Below are 19,758 nucleotides of genomic sequence, written 5' to 3' on the forward strand. Positions count from 1 at the left end.
AATGGCTGGGAGGACCTCACACCAATCACAAAGAATCCCCCAGTAATAAGGATACAACAGTTTATATAGGAAAAGTACATAGCAAAGATATCAGCATTTCACATTACATCATTCTCCTCTAAAATATTTGGTTAACTTGTATGGTAAATCAGCTTGTTCCCCAAATAATGAGATTACTGTTTTCAGACAGATGGCTTGTCCATATTTCATGATTGCAACACTACTACAGGTTAGAAGTTAAAAGAAGTTAGAATTTTCCTTCACATGCCATTCTCTCCCTTGTTACCTTATGAATGTGGCTAATTGAAAAATCCTTTAATACCTCATGTAAAACTGTTCGTTGTGATGTTGTGCTGAATAAAATCAAGTAATTTGTAAAAATACTGAATAGAGGGAATGCATATTTCCTTTTACAGTTTTTTTCGACTGCTTACAAAATCTTTACTTTTTAAAAACACTTTTTGCAACACACAGCACACAATTCTTTATGTAAAACACAAGAATCTAACAGGAAGTATCTTGATTTGCCTTTTTCAACAACCTTTTAAAATGCCACACTAATTCATCAGTGCCTCACACTAAGCCCTCACGTGTGCAAACACTCATTGCTTTGCTTAACACCAACTAATTACGGCTTTAGAATAAGACTATAAATAGGCCACAGGTCAAGTTATACAGTTTTTCTCAGTGGCTTTGGTGCATTTCTAATTTTGTATTTTCACCTATGTGCCCATATGTCTTTTTCTTTTCTGTATCACAATGATGTTTTAATGTGTCAGTGTAACTGTTTAGCTGTGAATCTAATTCAGTCTCTTTCAATCAACATCCCAGTAATGTGTAAATTTGTACTCTTTAAATGGATAAATGGCATATATACAAAGTGCAGGATTCTGCATTTCAGTACAGTAACTGTCATTAAAAAATAGTTTGTTTTCAATCTTGCTTTTGTGTTTACCATGAATTTTTCAACATCTCTCAGCCAATTACTTTTAATCTTGTACAGAAATATACATAGGAGCTCATGAAAGAAGAGCTTTAGGTTTTGAATAACTGTGTGTATATGATATATCCAAAAATATAATATTATGGCAAAGATGTTTGCAACTTAAGACAAATGTTTGCTTTTGAGATGTTTTTGTAATATTTTGAATGCAGTGCATCGTTTTGCAAGACATGTGAGTCATTTTGCATTTTGTGCGTGCAATTCTTGATTTTGTGTGTAAAGTTTTGAAAATGTGTGTAAGCAGTTGAAAAAACGGTAAAGCTTTATGAGTCAAAAAAGAAAGAAAAAGAAAAATCATTTAAAATTCAATGTTATTATGATATATTTATAGATTTCGGCTACATAACCGGATAGGTGGCGTATGAGGCGATACCACACATGTTGTTCTGGTTTCTGGCAATACGGATGTAGCCTTTATTCCCAAATGTGGTACCCCAACTGTTAAAGCAAAAGAAAACAATCAGCATTTGTATTTTGCCCTCAAAATGTTTTGTTTGAGAGAGATGTTCTTAGTTTATGATCATACAATTTCACAGTCAGTAAACCTGTACCTGTTTTTGACCAGCCAAAAGTCCTGTCCAGCACGTGCACCATATCCCACAACCAGCACTGCATGGTTTGTCTTGTTGGTGCAGGATGGATCATTGTAAACTCCTGTGGACAGATGGAACATAATGTTAATAATCATGGGCGGCATTTGAAATTAGGCTACTGGTTGAGATGTCCCGATCTAAAAGTTTACACATGCTTTTGGTTCATGAACTAGATCTTGCTCAGGACATGCACTGTCTGTGGTAGTTTAGCAAGGATCGGTTCCAGAATTAAATCACTGAGGCTGCTTTCACGTATATTTTTTGCTTTGGTAATCACTGTGTCAGTCACTGCTATTTCGACAACGAATCCAGCATAAATATGCAGATGTCATCTTAAAACATTACACCGTGTAAAACGAACGTGTCATACAATTTCTGAATGGATTATAGCCTAGCCCTAGAAAGTGAGCAAAGCTCGCTTCCTTTATCACTTACAGTTGTTTTCAACTGCTTACACACATTTTTAAAACTTTAAAAAGCTTTACACACAAATTCAAGAATTGCACACACAAAATGCAAAACGCCTTACATCACTTGCAAAATCATGCACTGCATTCAAAATATCACAAACACATCTCAAAAGTAAACATTTGTCTAACATTGCACACAGTTATTCAAAACCTAAAGTTCTTCTTTCATGAGCTCCTATGTACATTTCTGTACAAGACTGAAAGTAATTGGCTGAGAGATGTTGAAAAATTCAGGGTAAACATGAAAGCAACTGAAAACAAACGAAAACAAACTTTTTTTTTATGGCAGTTACTGTATTGAAATGCAGAAGGGTGCACTTCTTATGAATGCCATATATCCATATCAAAAGTACAAATTTACAGATTACTGGGATATTGATTGAAAAAGACTCGATAGGATTCACAGTTACACAGTTACAATGACATTACAACGTCATTGTGATATATATATATATATATATATATATATATATATATATATCTTTCTTATAGTGTTGCGATTTTAGCTCAAAAAGAAATGTATATAAATAATTAATAAATAAATGTTGCTCAGAACTTTCACCTTTCACCTCTTTGTCTGTGAGCCTGGTATTTTGCATATGTAATTCGATTGGGTGTTGATGCAAAACTACTAAGGTTTCTTAAAACACTAACATGTTGCAAAGGTATTAACATATATCCACCATCATTTAGATGATCAAAATGCAAATTCAAAGAGACCAAACATGGCATATGTGGGTTATACGGCTAGTCATCTATCAAAACACATGCATAAACAGTAGAAAGACAAATACATATACAACAGACAAAATTAAAATACAATGCAGTAATACTGTACACAATGACCTGGGCTATGTGTGATAGGAAGGTCAAAGAAAGGTTTGTCTGTGAATGAATAGGAAATTGGTTGGTGATTGGTTGGTGTTAAGTAAAGCAATGGGTGTTTACACATGTGAGGAGTTAGTTTGGGGCACTGGTGATTTAGTGTGGCATTTTAAATCGTTGTTTTTGAAAAAGGAAATCAAGATACTTACTGTAAGATTTTTGTGTGCTGCATAGAGAACTGTGTGTTGTGTTTAAAAAGTGTTTAATGAAATTGAAAACGGCTGAGAATGAGTGTATGGCAGATTTGGTGTGTGGTTCTGGTGTTTGAGTGTCAGGTTTCAGAAACTGTGTGACAAGTAAAGATTTTGTGTATAAGTAGTTGAAAAAAACTGTAAAAGCATCACTCATCTCAGTATAATCAATGAAGCTTTCTAAACAACACAGTGAATCTCTTATTTACATCACGTCTTTGTTTAGCTGGTCATGAAATGATTCACAAGCGCGCAAAACTGCACATACAAAACCGATCCGGCGCTTTCAGAGGTGAGCAAATTCGGACAAAATAAAACGTTTCTGATTGGCCATTGCGTACAAGAAATCAGCAGATATGTCTGTGATTGGCTACATTCCTCAACGCTGCAATAACACGTTGGATATCTTCAATTGCTTTTGCTTTCGTTTGAGGGTATTTAGCACCGTCTAGTACCTCCGTACAACCGGGCCTGAGCTTAGCTAACCGCTCCAGTTGCAGCGTAGCTGACAACCAGGGGTGGACTGGGACAAAATTTCAGGCCGGGAAATCTCACACTCATCCAGGCCATCCCATACACCCCACAACAAATTTTTTCTATGGCCATCATCATCATCACCATCACATAAAGAGTTTAAATCCTTAAATCTGCAAAATAATTAAAGGTTATCTCTTGAACTTCCATTTACCTTTTTACTCTCTTCATTTTCCCTGACATTCCCTGACAATCACTGCATTGTAATTTGTTTGCACATAGTATACATTTATTTTAGTAAAAAATAAATTACATTAGGATATTACATTAGGACCATGTTTTATTGTTTTATCTTGCCTAAATGTCAAAATTAGTACTATAAAAGTTACATTTTTAATATATCTTTCTAGAAAAATATTAATATGAAACATGTTTTTGCATTATCATGGGTCATGTTTTATCCTAAGGAAAAATAACCATGATTTTATTAGGCCTAGGGTAAAAGTATAGCAACCATGTTTTTTTGGCAGATTAATTACCATTTGTATAACCAGAGTTTTACTACAAATGCCACTGTGAAACTATATAGTGTAGCAAAACATTGTTAATTTGTGGTTACCGGTTTAACTACAGCCTAGTAACCATGGTTTTTGGTTTTATTTTTAGTAAATAATGGTTGGTATGGTTGTTGTCTCCCTTCTAAACCTGTTATAAAACGATGTAAATATTTGCTAAATTCCTACTCTTTACAATAGTAATTATGTACTTTTGGGAATTTTGCAGTAACTGTCTGCTACTGCTAACATTTGCTAGCAGTTTAATGCTTGACTAAGTAAACAAAGTAAACTACAATAGTCTGTTTATAGATGTAACTGAACTGCAAGTGATGGAACTGGAAGTCCTGTTCAGGATAGTTTTTTCTCTCTGCTCCATCCGGCACTTCCACTCGATTCTCTAGTCCGTCATCCTTTTGGCGCAATTGCGGATGTGTGGATCCTGCGCGGGGTGATTCGCGCTGCCAGTCAAGACGAACCGATTCATGATTTATTAGCGTTTTATTATTGATTCATTCGGAAATAATCACTTTAGTACATTCGGCAAGCAACAAGAACAACAACAATATTTATATATATATATATATATATATATATATATATATATATATATATATATATATATATATATATATATATATATATATATATATATATATATATATATATATATATGTGTATATATATATATATATATATGTATATAAAAAAGTAGGACAGCGGGCCAAATTAGCTGCCAGGCCACCGGGAATTCTCGATGGTCAATCCGCCCCTGCTGACAACAGGGATGACTAACCATGTGTAGAATACCTTGATCTGGTAATCAGTCTGATTGAAATGTGTAGGGAAGAATTACTCACCACTGTGGTAAAAGTGAAACTGAGTTCTGGAAGCATCAATGGCCACTGAAATAGGTCCAATGTTAGCAACAGCCTGCTTCAAGGCCTCCTCATCTCCTTTACGGACATAATAGTAGCTGGTACAATTTGCTGCACGCTTGGATGGATTGTATCTGCATGGTCCTTGCTGTAGGATACATTTATTTATTAGATTACACTTACAATGATTATGAATTGCAGCTTTTTTAGAAATGGTCCAAACACTGATAAATCCAGTGATGTAGAGACATAACTGCATATGTATCACTCAAATCTCACAGTAACAGGTCCTGGCACTTTTATTACTGAATGCAATCTCATCCTTTTTTTTCTACACATAGCAACACAAACAACTTACCACTCCTTTATAAGGGTAAGACGACTCTGAGTCTATTCCGCCATTATCAATAACATACTGGAAGGCAGAACACATAAAACCACCTCTGCAGCCCCTGTTGCTGTAACTGTAGGAACAGTCCACCAGATTCTGAGGACTGAGTTCGACCAGCTTTCCTGTGGTCTTCTTCAGCTGACCTTCAAGAGCCCCAACGGCGCTGAATGCCCAACATGAACCACAATTGCCCTGAAAAAAAGGGAGAGAGAAACATAATAACAGTAGTAAAACAGGAAACTTTTTGCCTTTATGCTACATATAAAACAACAACAAACAAACAAACAAACAAACAAAAAACAGAAATAAGCTATCCTAATAAAAGTTACAAGGACCCAAATCTAAATGAGCAAATATCAGAGTGTATTCTCTCAAAATATACAGTATAATCATACCTGGTTCTTCACTCTGGTGACATATCCCTTAGCTCTCCAGTCCACAGAGTTTGGGACAGCAGCTCCAGAAGAGCCTACAAATCCTGCTGTTTGCCTCTTAAAGTCATGAGGGATGCGAGTTGTGGCCAGTAACAGCAGAATCTCCTCTGTTGTCTGTGAAACAACATGGCACAAATAAGAATATGGGGCTGGGTGGAATAAAGAAACACTGGACTGATGTTCTCACCATGTCACCCATGTGGTTCATGCTCAGGTCATATGAATGCAGGCCCATGGAGGCCTCCAGGTTGTGAATGGTGATAAGTTCAAGGTTTCTCTCCCACAACTCCCTCCTGCTCAGTTCCTCATTCTATCAACATAAACAAGAGACAATTCTACGGTTTAATAAAGCAATACATTAAATTATTGACAACACTGATTAAAACCATCATAATCCCTATTCTGTGTTTTGTAAGGACTTTGATGTTAGGCTACTTTCTGTCTTTAGTGCCATGTTGTAGTCAACTTGTAGTCCTATTGTTTCACTGGCCCCCTTTGTAGATGTGGGTAAAAGATCAGGTTTGGGATCATCTGACAGATGCTTGTGAAATTCATATTCTCACCTTACTGGAGTAAAACTTGTTATAAGTTTTCTTCCACAACTCCCAGTTCTGGTCTAGATTTGTGTTGAAATGGGCCAGTGCTGCACTACAGCACACGGCAAACAGCAAGCTCCCGAGCATCATGGCCTGAAAAGAACAAAACGGCCTGTGATTAGTTACTGACATGTATTCTACAATCAGTATTTGATCTGTTATTACATTCTCATTGAATTGCGTTGACATCTGGCTGATTTGTCATCAGCCACAATATGAAAAGATTATTTCAGTGAAGAAAAATTCTGAAACAGCTCACAAACACACACAATGTTTCCTCCAGGGAGGCAAGAGAGGCGGTGCCTCTTTAAAACATTGGTGGAAAAAAAATTGTAGTACAAAAATGAAACAATGCAAACATTATAAAATTCAACATTAAAAAGTGTATAATCACTTGTTTATTTAAAGAAACACTGTCCAACAGTGACACCAGCATGTAAAGTTACAGTGGGAGTCTGTGTGTGTCTTACCTCCCCTTAGCCCATTGAGTTTTAACAGACCCTTTAAAGCATGCAGTGAATTTGGTGGGGAGTAATTGAAAATGAACAGGGGGAAAGTCACGTGAGGTTAGGCAGTGCCGCAATATGATGACTGGTGATGACGAAATGACTGGTTATGATAAGCTATGATTGGTTCATGTGATAAATTCCACCTCTTGTGTTTGTGCATCTTCCGTGTTTGTGAATAAGTCTGAATGAAAAATAAAATGGTGTTACAGTTTTTCTGAATTGCTAAAACACATTTTTTAAAACCATCACTCATTTTCTCAAAACCTTAAACGCAAATCCAAATGTTCAAACTAAATTCACAGAACCCCTGCCTCTTCTGGCAAAATCAAACAATTGCTACAAAACCATTTCACCTGTACTCAACAAAGCTTTCAAATCATACACACATTAGTCAATAATATACGCACTACATATCATTCTTAGACACTACATCAAAAAATGGAGAACACAGTGTCCGTTTGGTTCAATGTATTTTACAGTTTTTCACATTTGCTAAAACACTAAACCCCATTCTCTAAACCAAATATATCCCCTCTGATGCGCATCATTCAGCAGTGTCCTGCATTAGTGATGAATGATGACAAATACGATTCAGGTTTAAATTACTTTAACACTTTAATGAGAAACTTTATATTTATCACAGGCTATTGTATATACCACATACTCCCGTACACATCCGGGCTTCTACTGACATTCTGACTACAGATACACGTCTAGTACAAATGCGATTCACATAACTAAGAACATTTAATCAATGTTCTACATCCCCTTTCTTTAGTAGTCTCTTGTCAAATAATGATAACAAATATCCACATTAACTCAAAATCAAAGTGTGTATAACTGAATAGGCTGTTAATACTTTAACTTTATCATTTTACGAACAAATGAAACGTAGAGTGTTCACTCCTGACAAGTTATTGGTTTCACACAAACACTTAACATGCTCTAAACAGCTTAACTAAATATACTTTGGGTTTGGTTTTGAGATTCTGCCTGATCAAGTCACATAAAGCTTTTTTTCTGGTTCTTTGGTAGGCACTGTGGTGGCTGATGCTGCTTCAGTGTTAGGTGACGTCTTCTGTGTACTTGAGTCGTCAGAAAGAGATGTTTGGTCTTGTCTTGGCGTACAAACTTGAGTGTGATCTGCAGGGTTGTACTCAACATTTTGGGGTGGTAAAGTTTCAGGGACAGGCAAGATGTGTCTTTGATTCCTTCTATAATCCCTCCCCTCTGATTCCACCACCTACGATCTTGGCTCCTTGCAGATGCTTTGATAGTTCCCACTTTATTGTAACCTTGAGGTGTTTGTAACCCGACCACTTCACCTTTCAGCAGGGGATGGAGAGGTTTGCTGGTTTTTTCGTAATACACCTTCTGTTGATAACGCTTGTGTGCAAGTCATTCTGTGACCTTGACGTGTCTTTTGGTAGAAGGGACTAGCAACTTCTTGGATTGGAAGGGTTGACCTCGTTTGTCTTGACATGAGTCTTTCCGCTGGTGATCTGAGAATTCCATCACGAGGGACGTTTCTCAAATTGAGTAAATCAAGAAAGACGTCTGTCCCATCTCGCTTTGATTTTTCCATCAACTCTTTTGCGCTTTGCACCGCTCTTTCTGCTAATCCATTAGATTGCGGATATTCTGGGCTGCTTGTTACATGTATGAAGTCCCAGGTATTTGCGAAGTTCCTGAATTGTTGACTGGAAAGCTGTGTTCCATTGTCTGTAATCACTTTTTGGGGACTGCCATGTACTGAAAATTGTCTCTTTAGTTTTGTAATCACGGCAATTGATGTTAGATTGTGAAGAAGATCTACCTCGAACCATCCTGAGTACGAGTCGACCAGAACAAGATAGTATTGGCCATTCCATTCGAATCGCAACGACTGACCAGAGAAGCTCTGAAGTATCATGCTGTCTTAATGGTTCTGTCTGTTGGTGCTGCTTGTTCTTCATTGGGGCACGTGAAAGAGTATCGGCCAGATACATTTGTTTTCCTTTTTTGTAGCTTATCACAAAATCATACTTCTGTAATCTCAACATCATTTGTTGTAATCGTGCTGGTGCCATGTGCAGTGGCTTGTTAAGAATTGTCACCAATGGCTGATGATCTGTTTCGATGAGAATTTTCTTTCTGTAGATGTAGTCGTGAAACTTAGCACATGCAAACACCACTGCGAGAAGCTCCTTTTCAATTTGAGCATATTGTGTCTCATTCTGTGTCAGGGTGCATGAGGCTTATGCTATGGGAGCATTCTCCTTAAGGCATGCCGCACTAAGTCCAAACTGTGAAGCGTCGCATGTCAGTGTGACAGGCTTTTGGACACTGTAATATCTCAATGTTGGCGGACTTGTGATGCACTCTTTCAGCTTGTTGAATGTGTCTTGATGATGTTCCAGCCAGCACCATTCAACATCTTTGTGAGTCAGCTCTCTTAAAGGTGCTGATAGGTTGTTGAAACTTGGAATGAATTTTCCAAGATAGTTAACCATCCCTAGAAAGCGCTGTAGGGCTGTTACATTCTCTGGCACTTCCATCTCTGTAACTGCCTTAATCTTTGAAGGGTCTGGTTTTAGTCCTTCACTTGTGAACGCATGTCCCACATAGCATATCTTTGACAGTCAAAACTTGCATTTGAGGGGGTTAAGTCTGAGGTTTAGTTTTTGTGCACGATCCAGAACTTTCTTAAGATTTTCGTTGTGTTCCTTCACATCCTTTCCTCCCATGAGTAAGTCGTCTACTATAACAGCACATGGATACCCTGCAAATATTTGCTCCATGGCCCTTTGGAACACCTCACTCGCAGTGCTGATTCCGAATGGCATTCGTAAAAATCGGAATCTCCCAAATGGGGAGTTGAACGTCGTCAGCATTGACGATTTTTCGTCAAGAGAATTTTGCCAGAAAGACGTTTTCGCATCCAAAACAGAAAAGATGGAGGAGTTTGGCATTTGAGATGCGACGACTTCTACAGTTCGCATCGGATGATGTGGACGTAGGAGGGCTTTATTAAGGTCCCTTGGGTCGATGCATATTCTTATCTCTTCTGAATTCTTTTTGTGCGTTGCTACCATTGACTGACACATGGTGAATTTCTTTGTTGAACAAGACCAGTTTCATTTGTAAACAGTCTGGTAGTTGTATCAATGGTTGCACATTTCTCTTTACCACATAGAATGAGACGTTAAAAACCCTTTCAGATGATTGGCAGGTGAAAGTGACAAAACCTGCTGTGGGTATCTCCGAACCTCCATAAGCAATGAGATTAGTGTTGTTTGATGGGCTTAATTCCTCTTTTTTTTTTATGTTTGTGAACAAAGCTTCAGAAATCACATTGCATTTAGCACCTGTGTCTACTTTAAAATCTACAGAGTGTCCCTTGATGTGCACTGTGCAAATTAGTTCAGTCTTTTGAGGAACAGCAGCTATTTCAGCTGACACACCATCCACATAATAGGATTCGTCCATGCTATCTGTGGTGGTGTCTTCTAGTTTGAGCTGGTCTACTGCTTTTCTCCATCTGTTTGGCATGTGCTTTGGTGTAGTTTTATAGCACTTTTTGAAATGATTCCACTTTTTACATTTATGGCACTGCTGACCATAAGCTAAGCATTTTTGCTTCATGCTTGCCTCCACAACTACTACAGTTTACTATGATCTGTGAGGCTGTATGATCAGAGATGGATCTTTTTGACATTTTAGCTTTTGTTTTGTGATACACACTACACATTAGTGTTGCTTTTAGGCACTGCTAGAGTCCTTGTGTGCTGATCAGCCAGCTCGTGGATTTGACACAATTCGATTGCTTTGGCTAGTGTTAGCTCACTGTCTCTCAGTAGAATTTTCCTCATGCCATCATTGGTCACGCCACATACGAGTCTGTCTCTTATGAGCTCATCTGTTAGATCACCAAATCTGCAAGTCTTTGCTTTATTTCTTAAATCACTCATGTATGCTTCTATAGTTTCACTGGGTTTCTGGTTTCTCATATTGAATTTGTGACGTTCCATAGTTACGTTTGTTTGTGGATTACACAATTCACGGAATTTTCGCTTTAAACATTCATCTCTCAGGATTTAGCCTCCATGATCATCCATCTTTGATCTCCTTCTCCTGGATATATATAAGGGATGCAACAATACCCAGCTGGCACATGACCGACCTTCAACGTTGAAATTTGGTTGAAATAAGGTCAGTTGTTGTTTCAACGTTGAAACAATGTTGATATTACGTTGAATGGTAAACGGTTGAAGCCCAGTCAACTTATGACCGAAATTCAATGTTGAAATATGGTTGAAGTAAGGTCAGTTGTTGTTTCAACGTTGAAACAACTTTGATATTACGTTGAATGCTAAATGGCTGAAGCCCAGTCAACATGAGACTGCAATTCAACATTAAAATATGGTTGCAGTAACATCAGTTGATGTTTTAGTGACATAATACCATAAAATGTAAAATGAAATAGGTTTAAAAATCACTTATAAATTAATGCTGAAATGAGCTTGTATACCTTCAAAAACAAGTGTTTAACTTAAATAATAATAATAATAGTAATACAATAATAATGAAATAATGTTTAATGCTAAATGATCTGCTATGCTGCTATAAGATCTGTATGTTAAATCATGTCTTCAAAATTTCTGCCTTTTAAATTATTATTATGATCATTATTATTTCATGAAACCTATTCTAAAATATAAATATAATTATTATCATTAACAACAATAAAACTAAATACATTTCAATACCATGCTGAAACAATTCCTATTGGTTGTTTTACCTTACTGCTTTGATCATGACTGGTTAATGTGGCTGTCATCCAGGACACTGGTCAGTAAAAAAGTGTGCGCACCTTTTCTAGTCAAGTCAAGTCACCTTTATATATATACCGCCTTTAACAATACAGAATTGTGACAAGGTGGCTGTACAGTATTAAATAGGCAATAGTACATCAACAATGCCAACAATAAACACTCAATTTTCAGGTAAAGGTAGTTAATCAAATACAATAAAATTATATAGCTGCAAGCGACAATTACCGGGGTTCAAGCATATAAAGCCTTTAAGATTTTATGGTTTTAGGGTGTAGTCCAAGCCAAAATGTATGGCTTACACTAAAACACATCCATGATAGAGAACACGCTCACAAACACACACATACACAGAAATGAAATGTTTAAACTTATATTAATGCTCATTCAAGATGATTAGAGACAGACACATGCACACACATTTTGTTGCACATTTAGATTTCTGAAACAAATGATAGGCAACAAAACTGCAAGTATTCTCTTTTTAAGAGTTTAAATGTAATTTTCAGTTTTGTAACCTCAAAACATAATTGTCACAATTGTAAAAACGTATATGTCTGCATGAATACAGTGGTAAACTTTTTAAAGTGATCATGCATGCAATGATAATGAATAAATATCAATCTTAGTGGAAAAAAAAAACAAAAAAACAAAAACTAAAAAATACTATATTAGTGATTTTAATGACCCCATTAGTTGTCTTCTGGTGTCATCTAGTGGTTATAATTAATAACTGCAGAGACCTTACCATGGACATAATAGTTTTTAATGTTTATAACTATTATAGTGCCATTTTTTTTCTCCATAAAATGTTGTATGATTGTTTAGAATTACATCATGTAGCAGTTTACACAATTTTGAGTTTTCTTATAAGACATATAGGCTTTTGGGTACACTGTTTATAGACCACATTTTTAAAACGACCCTGTCATAGCTGTCCAAATGCAAATATTTAGCATTTTATTTGATAATTATCGACATAGAGAGTCTAGAGGATTGTACTGCACTGATTTTTTTTTTTTCATTTTGTGTTTAAAAGCTAGGGCTAGTTGGAAAATAGAGAATGTTTCATGGCTCTGTGCTGCCTTATTTGTTGACAACACCTGATTCTGATCACCAGCTCGTTAAAAGAGTGCTCAGTGAACTGACTGGAGTGCACTACATAAGAAAGACATACCTTACTGGCCACACCTGATTAAGTTCATCAGCTCATTAGAAGAGAGCTCCATGAACTGAATGGATTGTGTCAGATAAGAGCCAATGAGTGGTCCTCTGCTGCCATGCACTAATTATAATGGCAGTTACAAGGACTTTACCATTGAAATGTAGTGGTTTTAACCTTTATAACTGTTATAGCACCAATTTTTGCCCAATCTGCACAAAATTTTGCAAGCTTGTTTGGAATCATATGATGTATGACCTTTCATGAAGTTTTGAGTTGTCATTTAAGATTTACAGGTACACTAGGTAAATGACAACATTTTCATTGACCGTGTTAAAGCTGTCCAAATTCAAAGTTCAACGGTTTTTTGATAATTATTGTCCTAGAGTGTCCAAAGAATTGTACTGCAATTGTTTCGTTGAGGTTGAATGAAAAACCTAAGAGTAGTTATAGCCATTTTTTCATTATTATAGCGCCACCAAGTTGCTGAACTCTGCAATTTTTTTTTCATTTGACCAAAAATTCGCTCCTGCTGAAATGTTTTGTGAAAATATCGCATTCCAATCAAGAGTTATAGTCATTTTAGCTAATTTGGTAAAATTATCTACAGACGTTTTTGCATACTGTTGCGTGCGAAAATCAAAATTTCTTCTTTTTTTTTTGATTACTTTTGATATTCAGACTCCACAGAATATTTCTGCATTGGTTTTAGGGCTGCACGATTAATCGAACGATGTTGTGAGGCGCGTTTAGTCAATGAAGCCGGTACTTTGATTAGTAGTAAAGCTCCAACACGTGCGTTCAGCTGGAGCGGCAAGTAATACACAGAGCCGTAAAGCACTGACAAGCTACGCCAAATCGCGCGCAAAATCGAATTCGATTTTGAGCGCGATTTTGGCGTAGCTTGTCAGTGCTTTACGGCTCTGTGTATTACTTGCTCTGTGTACTGAACGCACGTGATTAATTGTGCAGCCCTAATTGGTTTGGTTCCGATCGGGCGAAAAACCTAGGACTAGTTTGCAAAAGTAGGTTTTTTAAATAAATCTTGAATAATTAATGAACGATTTGATTGACAGCAGTGGTTCTTGAGGCAAAGTTGTTCAGAATGAGAAGATCCATCATATGATATGAAGATTGTGCATATGCATGAAACGCCTCGTGATTAAAACTCGTTAGCACCACCTGGTGACCGATTTCTTTCAAATTTCTCACAGACCTCTAGGGCCATGACACAAATAGGCCTGCCAAGTTTCATTCTGATCGGCCTTTGTTAACCTTGTCTAATGGGTGCTCAAACAGCTCATCATTGGCTGATGGCGGCCATATTTTTTAAGATACGCGAATGTCTTCATAGATCGTCTTGGCACTTTGGACAAAGACGCTGCATACCAATTTTCAAGTCAGTCGGACTAACTGTAGTGTAATTATAGCCATTTTTATGTTTTTTTGTTATTATATGCTCAGTGAAAGTATTTGGTCCGTCTAATTATTTTATATTTGCATGCTAAATTTTTATTTTGAGCGAATCTGAGTTGTGAAATGTCAACGCGGAGAACAAAAAGGGCAACAGAGGAAGTTGTTGGTTGGGGTACCGGATAAGAGCAGAATGGACTTGAGGTCTGTTTTTGGAACCAGAAAGAGATTGAAATGGAGATTGTAAATAAATTAATTGTAAATGTAAATAAACTGGCCTTTCATGGACTGGTCCGTTTTACTTTGCTTTATGAAAAAGGAGATGGTTTCGTGGTCCAGTAGCTGAAGATCTGAAATGGTGGGGTGGATGGATGGATTGAAGTTGGATGAGATGGCAAGTTCCGAGCATCTGAGAAAACCGAAAAAGGCTAGAATGAACATTGCATCGAGGGCACGGCGGATGTTGAGGAAATGGTAACCTCTGCGGAGGGTGGAAATGCATTTGGTCAGAATTTTTAGACTTTTAGAGTCTGGGTGAGTGGGATTGGTTTTTTGGATGCCTTTGATGAGTAGGGAGGTCTGAGAATTAGATACTTGGTGTGCCGGTGAGCCGTAAATGATCTTATGGAAAAATTGGACGCCGCTTAGATAACCTTTAATGGTGCTAATTTGGAGGTTTTTGTTGACATTTAGGTGGCAGATGAACTACGTGATGGCAAGCAGTGAGAAGTCGGGGAACAGCAATTTGCAGTGTGGATGGAGTGGAATTCTTTGAAGCTTTTCCATGCTGTCAGATAGGACTGGAGGGTCCTGGGGGAGACAGCTTGTAAAATGGAACTGAGGGAAGCTTCACGTAGAGCTGACAATGGATGGTCTATGGGAATATCAGTTGTGAATAGTGAGGTACTGGGGTTGGGAGTGGTTCCGCCTCTGGTGCCAGCAGTCTGAAATTCTGGAACGTGCTTTGTGGTTATGATAAACTGGTCGTGAGCCGAGGTCCAAATCAGGCGTCTCAGCAAGCGCATGAATGGGAACGGCCTTTGTTAATGCAGTGAACGGTTGACTCGTTGTTGCAGTGTACTAAGATGCTGGTGGTGGACCACTCTTTACCCCACAGGAGAGCTGCAAAAGGGGCTGAGGATATTTGCTGCTGCGTTAGATCTAGTAGCTGGGGGGGGCATGTGGATGTGAACCAGCGGCCTTGGTAGAATCCGCCAAAGCTGACAGAGGGGGCGGCGTCGGTAAATAATTGGATGTCAGTGGGGGAGGAAATCAAGTTCAAAAAGAAGGAGAGACTGTTCCATTGACTAAGAAAGGAGATCCACAAACTGAGCTCGTTGCGACATGAGTCAGTTAGTGATATCCGATCTTTGAGCGCATGGGCAGAAGATGAAGATGGTTTTGTCTAAGGCGAGGGGAATCCGGAGATGCGAGAAAACTTTTGGGCTGCTGAAAGGTGTGCTTTCACGCATCAACTAAAATATATGAGACTGCTTGTTTTCTTGCCCTTGCCCTTCCTATTTCTCTTCCATGTTGTTGTCCTCGTCTTCCTCCTCTTTCACCTCCTACTCTTCCTCTTTGAAATTACACATTACTGTATGCGGGATATTAATTAAAAAAGACTGGATAGAATTCACAGCTACACTTTTACTAGTGGTCTGACAAAAAAATATCAAGAAAAAAAAAAAAAAAAAAAATAAAAAAAAAGAAACTGCTTTATCTTTGGTTGATCTGTAGTCTCTACATTCGTTCATGAATATTCACTTGAACAGTTCATGACAAATTTACAAAAAAAAAGTCTAACAGAAATGTGTTGAATATGCTTGACAGTTTATGAAACTAGATCAAATATTTAGCATATTTAGCATTTACTGTAAAGACATACACGATGAGGTTTTGAAGGGTAAGACTATAGCGACATGACAATAGGAACTGATACTGTAGGAAACCGCAGACAAATCAGCTGCATAATCAGTTGCATGAACATACCAAAGCAAATGCAATTTGTTCAAAAAAATTAGAAACATTTTATGAAGTGCACAAGTGACTAGATGATGTGGAGATTGAATGAGTAGTTTTGAGAATTTCACTTCTGATCTGAGAAATGCAACAAACTATAAGCTGACTTTGGTCCTTTTATCTCCATCGAAGGTTCTGATTGGTGTGTGATAAATTTTGACTCCTAGTGTTTCCACTTGGGTAATTGTGTGCTAACTGAGCTCAAACTTTGCAGACTTGAGTGAACAATATTGAATGCTAGTGCTTTCTAAATGATGACATGGTGTAAGCACTGAGAAATGTAGAGATTTGTGTGTAGAGTTTGGCAGTAACAGTTCACCAAATCTGACCTATGTGTTAAAGCAGGGGAATAGTGTTTATAGTTCAGGGAAATGGGTGCGCTTTTTGAAAAATGGCATAATGGTTTTGAAATTTTAGTTCATATGACTGGTTATAGTCACAGAGTAAACTATGTCTTAGTAAGTGAATGTGTTTAGAGTTCTGCAAAAAGAGTGCATGAGATCTGCAAACAGTGCCTGACAAATTTGACAAATTGGTTTAGGCTATTGAGAATTTGGTTTAGAGAATGGGGTTTAGTGTTTTAACAAATGTGAAAAACTGTAGAAGAGAAAGAGAAACTTTTTGAGGGAAGTCAAAAACAAAGAAGACTTTTATTACAGTTTTTTTCAACTGCTTACACACATAATCTTCACTTGTCACACAATTTCTGAAACCTGACACCCAAACACCAGAACCACCATTCTCTTTGTAACACACAAAAAACTAACAGGAAGAATCTTGATTTTCTTTTTCAAACACAACCAATCAAAACGCCACACTAATTCATCAGTGCCTCACAGGAACTCCTCACTTGTGCAAACACTCATTGCTCTACTTAACACCAATCAATCATGGCTTTAGAATAAGCCTTGGAATATGCTTTGGAATAATCACCTTTTCACCAAATTATGTTTGGTTTCTGTCTAATTACACATGGTTGATATACACTAACAGTCAAAAGTTTTTGACCACCCTGGTGAAAAAACCAGCATATGCTGGTAGGTATGTTTTGATGCTGGTTTAAGCTGGTCCTTTGCTGGTTTAGGCTGGTCCTTTGACCAGCAACATGACCAGCATAAACCAGCAAAGGACCAGCATGAACCAGCAAAGGACCAGCTTAAATCAGCATCAAAAATACCTACCAGCATGTGCTGTTTTTGCACCAGGGCAGTAAGATTTATAACATTTAAAAAAAAAAAAAAATTATCTTCTGCTCACCAAGCCTGCATTTATATGATCAAAAATACAGCAAAAGCAGTAATATTGTGAAATATTTTTAAATGAAATATTTTAAAATAACTGCTTTCTACTTGAATATATTTTAAAATGTAATATATTGTAATATATATAAAAACTTACATTTATAGCATCATTACTCCAGTCTTCAGTGTCACAAGATAATTCAGAAATCACTCTAATATGCTATAAAACATCTATTATTATTAGAAATATTTAAAACAGTTGAGAATTTTTTTTTCAGGATTCTTTGAACTGAAAGATATAAAGATCAGCATTTATCTGAAATAAAAAGCTTTTGTAACATTATACACTATGCCATTCAAAAGCTTGGAGTCAGGTTTTTTTTTTTTTTTTTCCGGGGATAGGAATTACAGAAATTAATACTTTTATTTACACTCTTAAAAATAAAGGTGCTTCAAAACGTTCTTCAAGCGATGCCATAAAGGAACCATTTTTGGTTCCACAAAGAACCATTCAGTCATTCTTTTGCCACAAAGAACCTTTCTTAATTTTTAAGAGTGTAGATGCTTTAAATTGATCAAAAGTGAGGATAAAGACATTTGTAATGTCACAAAAGATTTTTATTTCAGATAAATGCTGTTCTTTTTGTTCTGAACTTTCTATTCATCAAAGAAACCTGAAAAAAATTCTACTCTGTTTTCAACATAATAATACATTTCAAAACACATAACATTCCCTTTTAAAATACATTCAAATATAAAACAGTTATTTTAAATAGCAAAGAAAAAAAATGTTACTGTTTTTGCTGTACTTTGGATCAAATAAATCTCTTCTGCTTAGTGAGCAGAAGAGACTTCTTTAAAAAACATTAAAAATTTTATTGTTAAAAAACGTTTGACTTGTACTGTATTTCTTTTCTTTCATATTGTGTAATACTGTATTCACAACCACAAATGCTTACAGTAAAACAAAACAGAACAAAAAAGTTTGGTTTCAATCTTGCTTTCTTGTTTACTATGAGTTTTGCCAAATACTGTGGATTTTGCAAATCTTGTACAGAAATGTACACAGGAACTCATGAAAGTAGAGCTTTAGGTTTTGAATAACTGTGTGTATATGATATGTCTAAAAATATAATATTAAGGCAAAGGTGTTTGCAACTTATGACAAATGTTTGCTTTTGAGATATGTTTGTGATATTTTGAACACAGTGGTTAATTTTGCAAGAGATATAAGGCATTTTGCATTTTATTTGTGCAGTTTTTGGATTTGTGTTTAAAGTTCTGAAAAAATGGAGGCAAAGTGTGTGAGAGCAGTTGAAAAAACTGTAAAAAGACAACTCAAATTGAAAACATTTCAGATTTCTATGAGAAAAAGTTCTCAAAGTCATCACAATTTAAACCGAAAGAGAAACTTTTTGAGAGAACACTTAAAATGAGACTTTTATGAAAAAGACAAAACACATAAAAGTTAGAAGAAAAAAAAAACTCTTCTCACCTGTGCAGTCTCGTTAATCAACACTTTTGGTCGTCTGTAGAGGAGATAATGATGAATGTCTCTGAGTTCCTGAGTCCTTCGCTTTATATGCAGTTGCTTTACCCCGTCACATGATAGATAGACAGACAGACACTCTTTCTGCAAAACTTTAAACAAGTTCTGGCAGCTTAGACACTGTATGCAGATCTCATGCACTCTTTTTGTAAAACTCTAAACACATTCTCACTCAGACACAGTTTGCCCTGTGATGAATTTGTCATGCAAAACCCCAAACAGAAGTAAGCAAAGATTAAGCACAACTGCATTGTTTTTCCACACACGGGTAAAATTGTTTTTGCCAGAAGGGTCAGGGGTTCTGTGAATTTAATTTGATCATTTGGATTTGTGTTTAAGGTTTTGAGAAAATGAGTGATGACTTCAAAACATGTGTTTTAGCAATTCAGAAAAGCTGTGATTTTACAAGACATTTTTTAAAAATATTTTTTAAGGGGATTGCATTTTTTTGCTGAATAATATTTTGAATTACAAAAAACAGTGACAAAATACATCACTAGTAAAATAAAATACTTAAAATACAATACAGTTCTTACTTTTTTTAGGATAGTCTGAACAGCCAAAAGCAAATCATGTCCCAATCTA

At 36.6% G+C, this 19,758-nt stretch overlaps 1 protein-coding gene across 1 annotated transcript; it reads right to left on the reverse strand.

Moving 5' to 3' along the window:
• Positions 1-6: 6 nt before the first annotated feature.
• On the reverse strand, positions 7-19,242 carry LOC127161848 (cathepsin S). Its single transcript, XM_051104603.1, has 8 exons — positions 19,120-19,242; positions 6,437-6,562; positions 6,061-6,183; positions 5,835-5,987; positions 5,407-5,631; positions 5,031-5,196; positions 1,555-1,657; positions 7-1,441 (listed from the first exon to the last, which is right to left on the reverse strand). Exons 2-8 carry the CDS (start codon positions 6,557-6,559, stop codon positions 1,342-1,344), a joined length of 993 nt encoding a protein of 330 aa, XP_050960560.1. The 5' UTR covers positions 6,560-6,562; positions 19,120-19,242; the 3' UTR covers positions 7-1,341.
• Positions 19,243-19,758: the final 516 nt, after the last annotated feature.

This window comes from Labeo rohita, unplaced genomic scaffold (assembly GCF_022985175.1).
Source record: "Labeo rohita strain BAU-BD-2019 unplaced genomic scaffold, IGBB_LRoh.1.0 scaffold_752, whole genome shotgun sequence".
Classification (NCBI taxonomy): domain Eukaryota; kingdom Metazoa; phylum Chordata; class Actinopteri; order Cypriniformes; family Cyprinidae; genus Labeo; species Labeo rohita.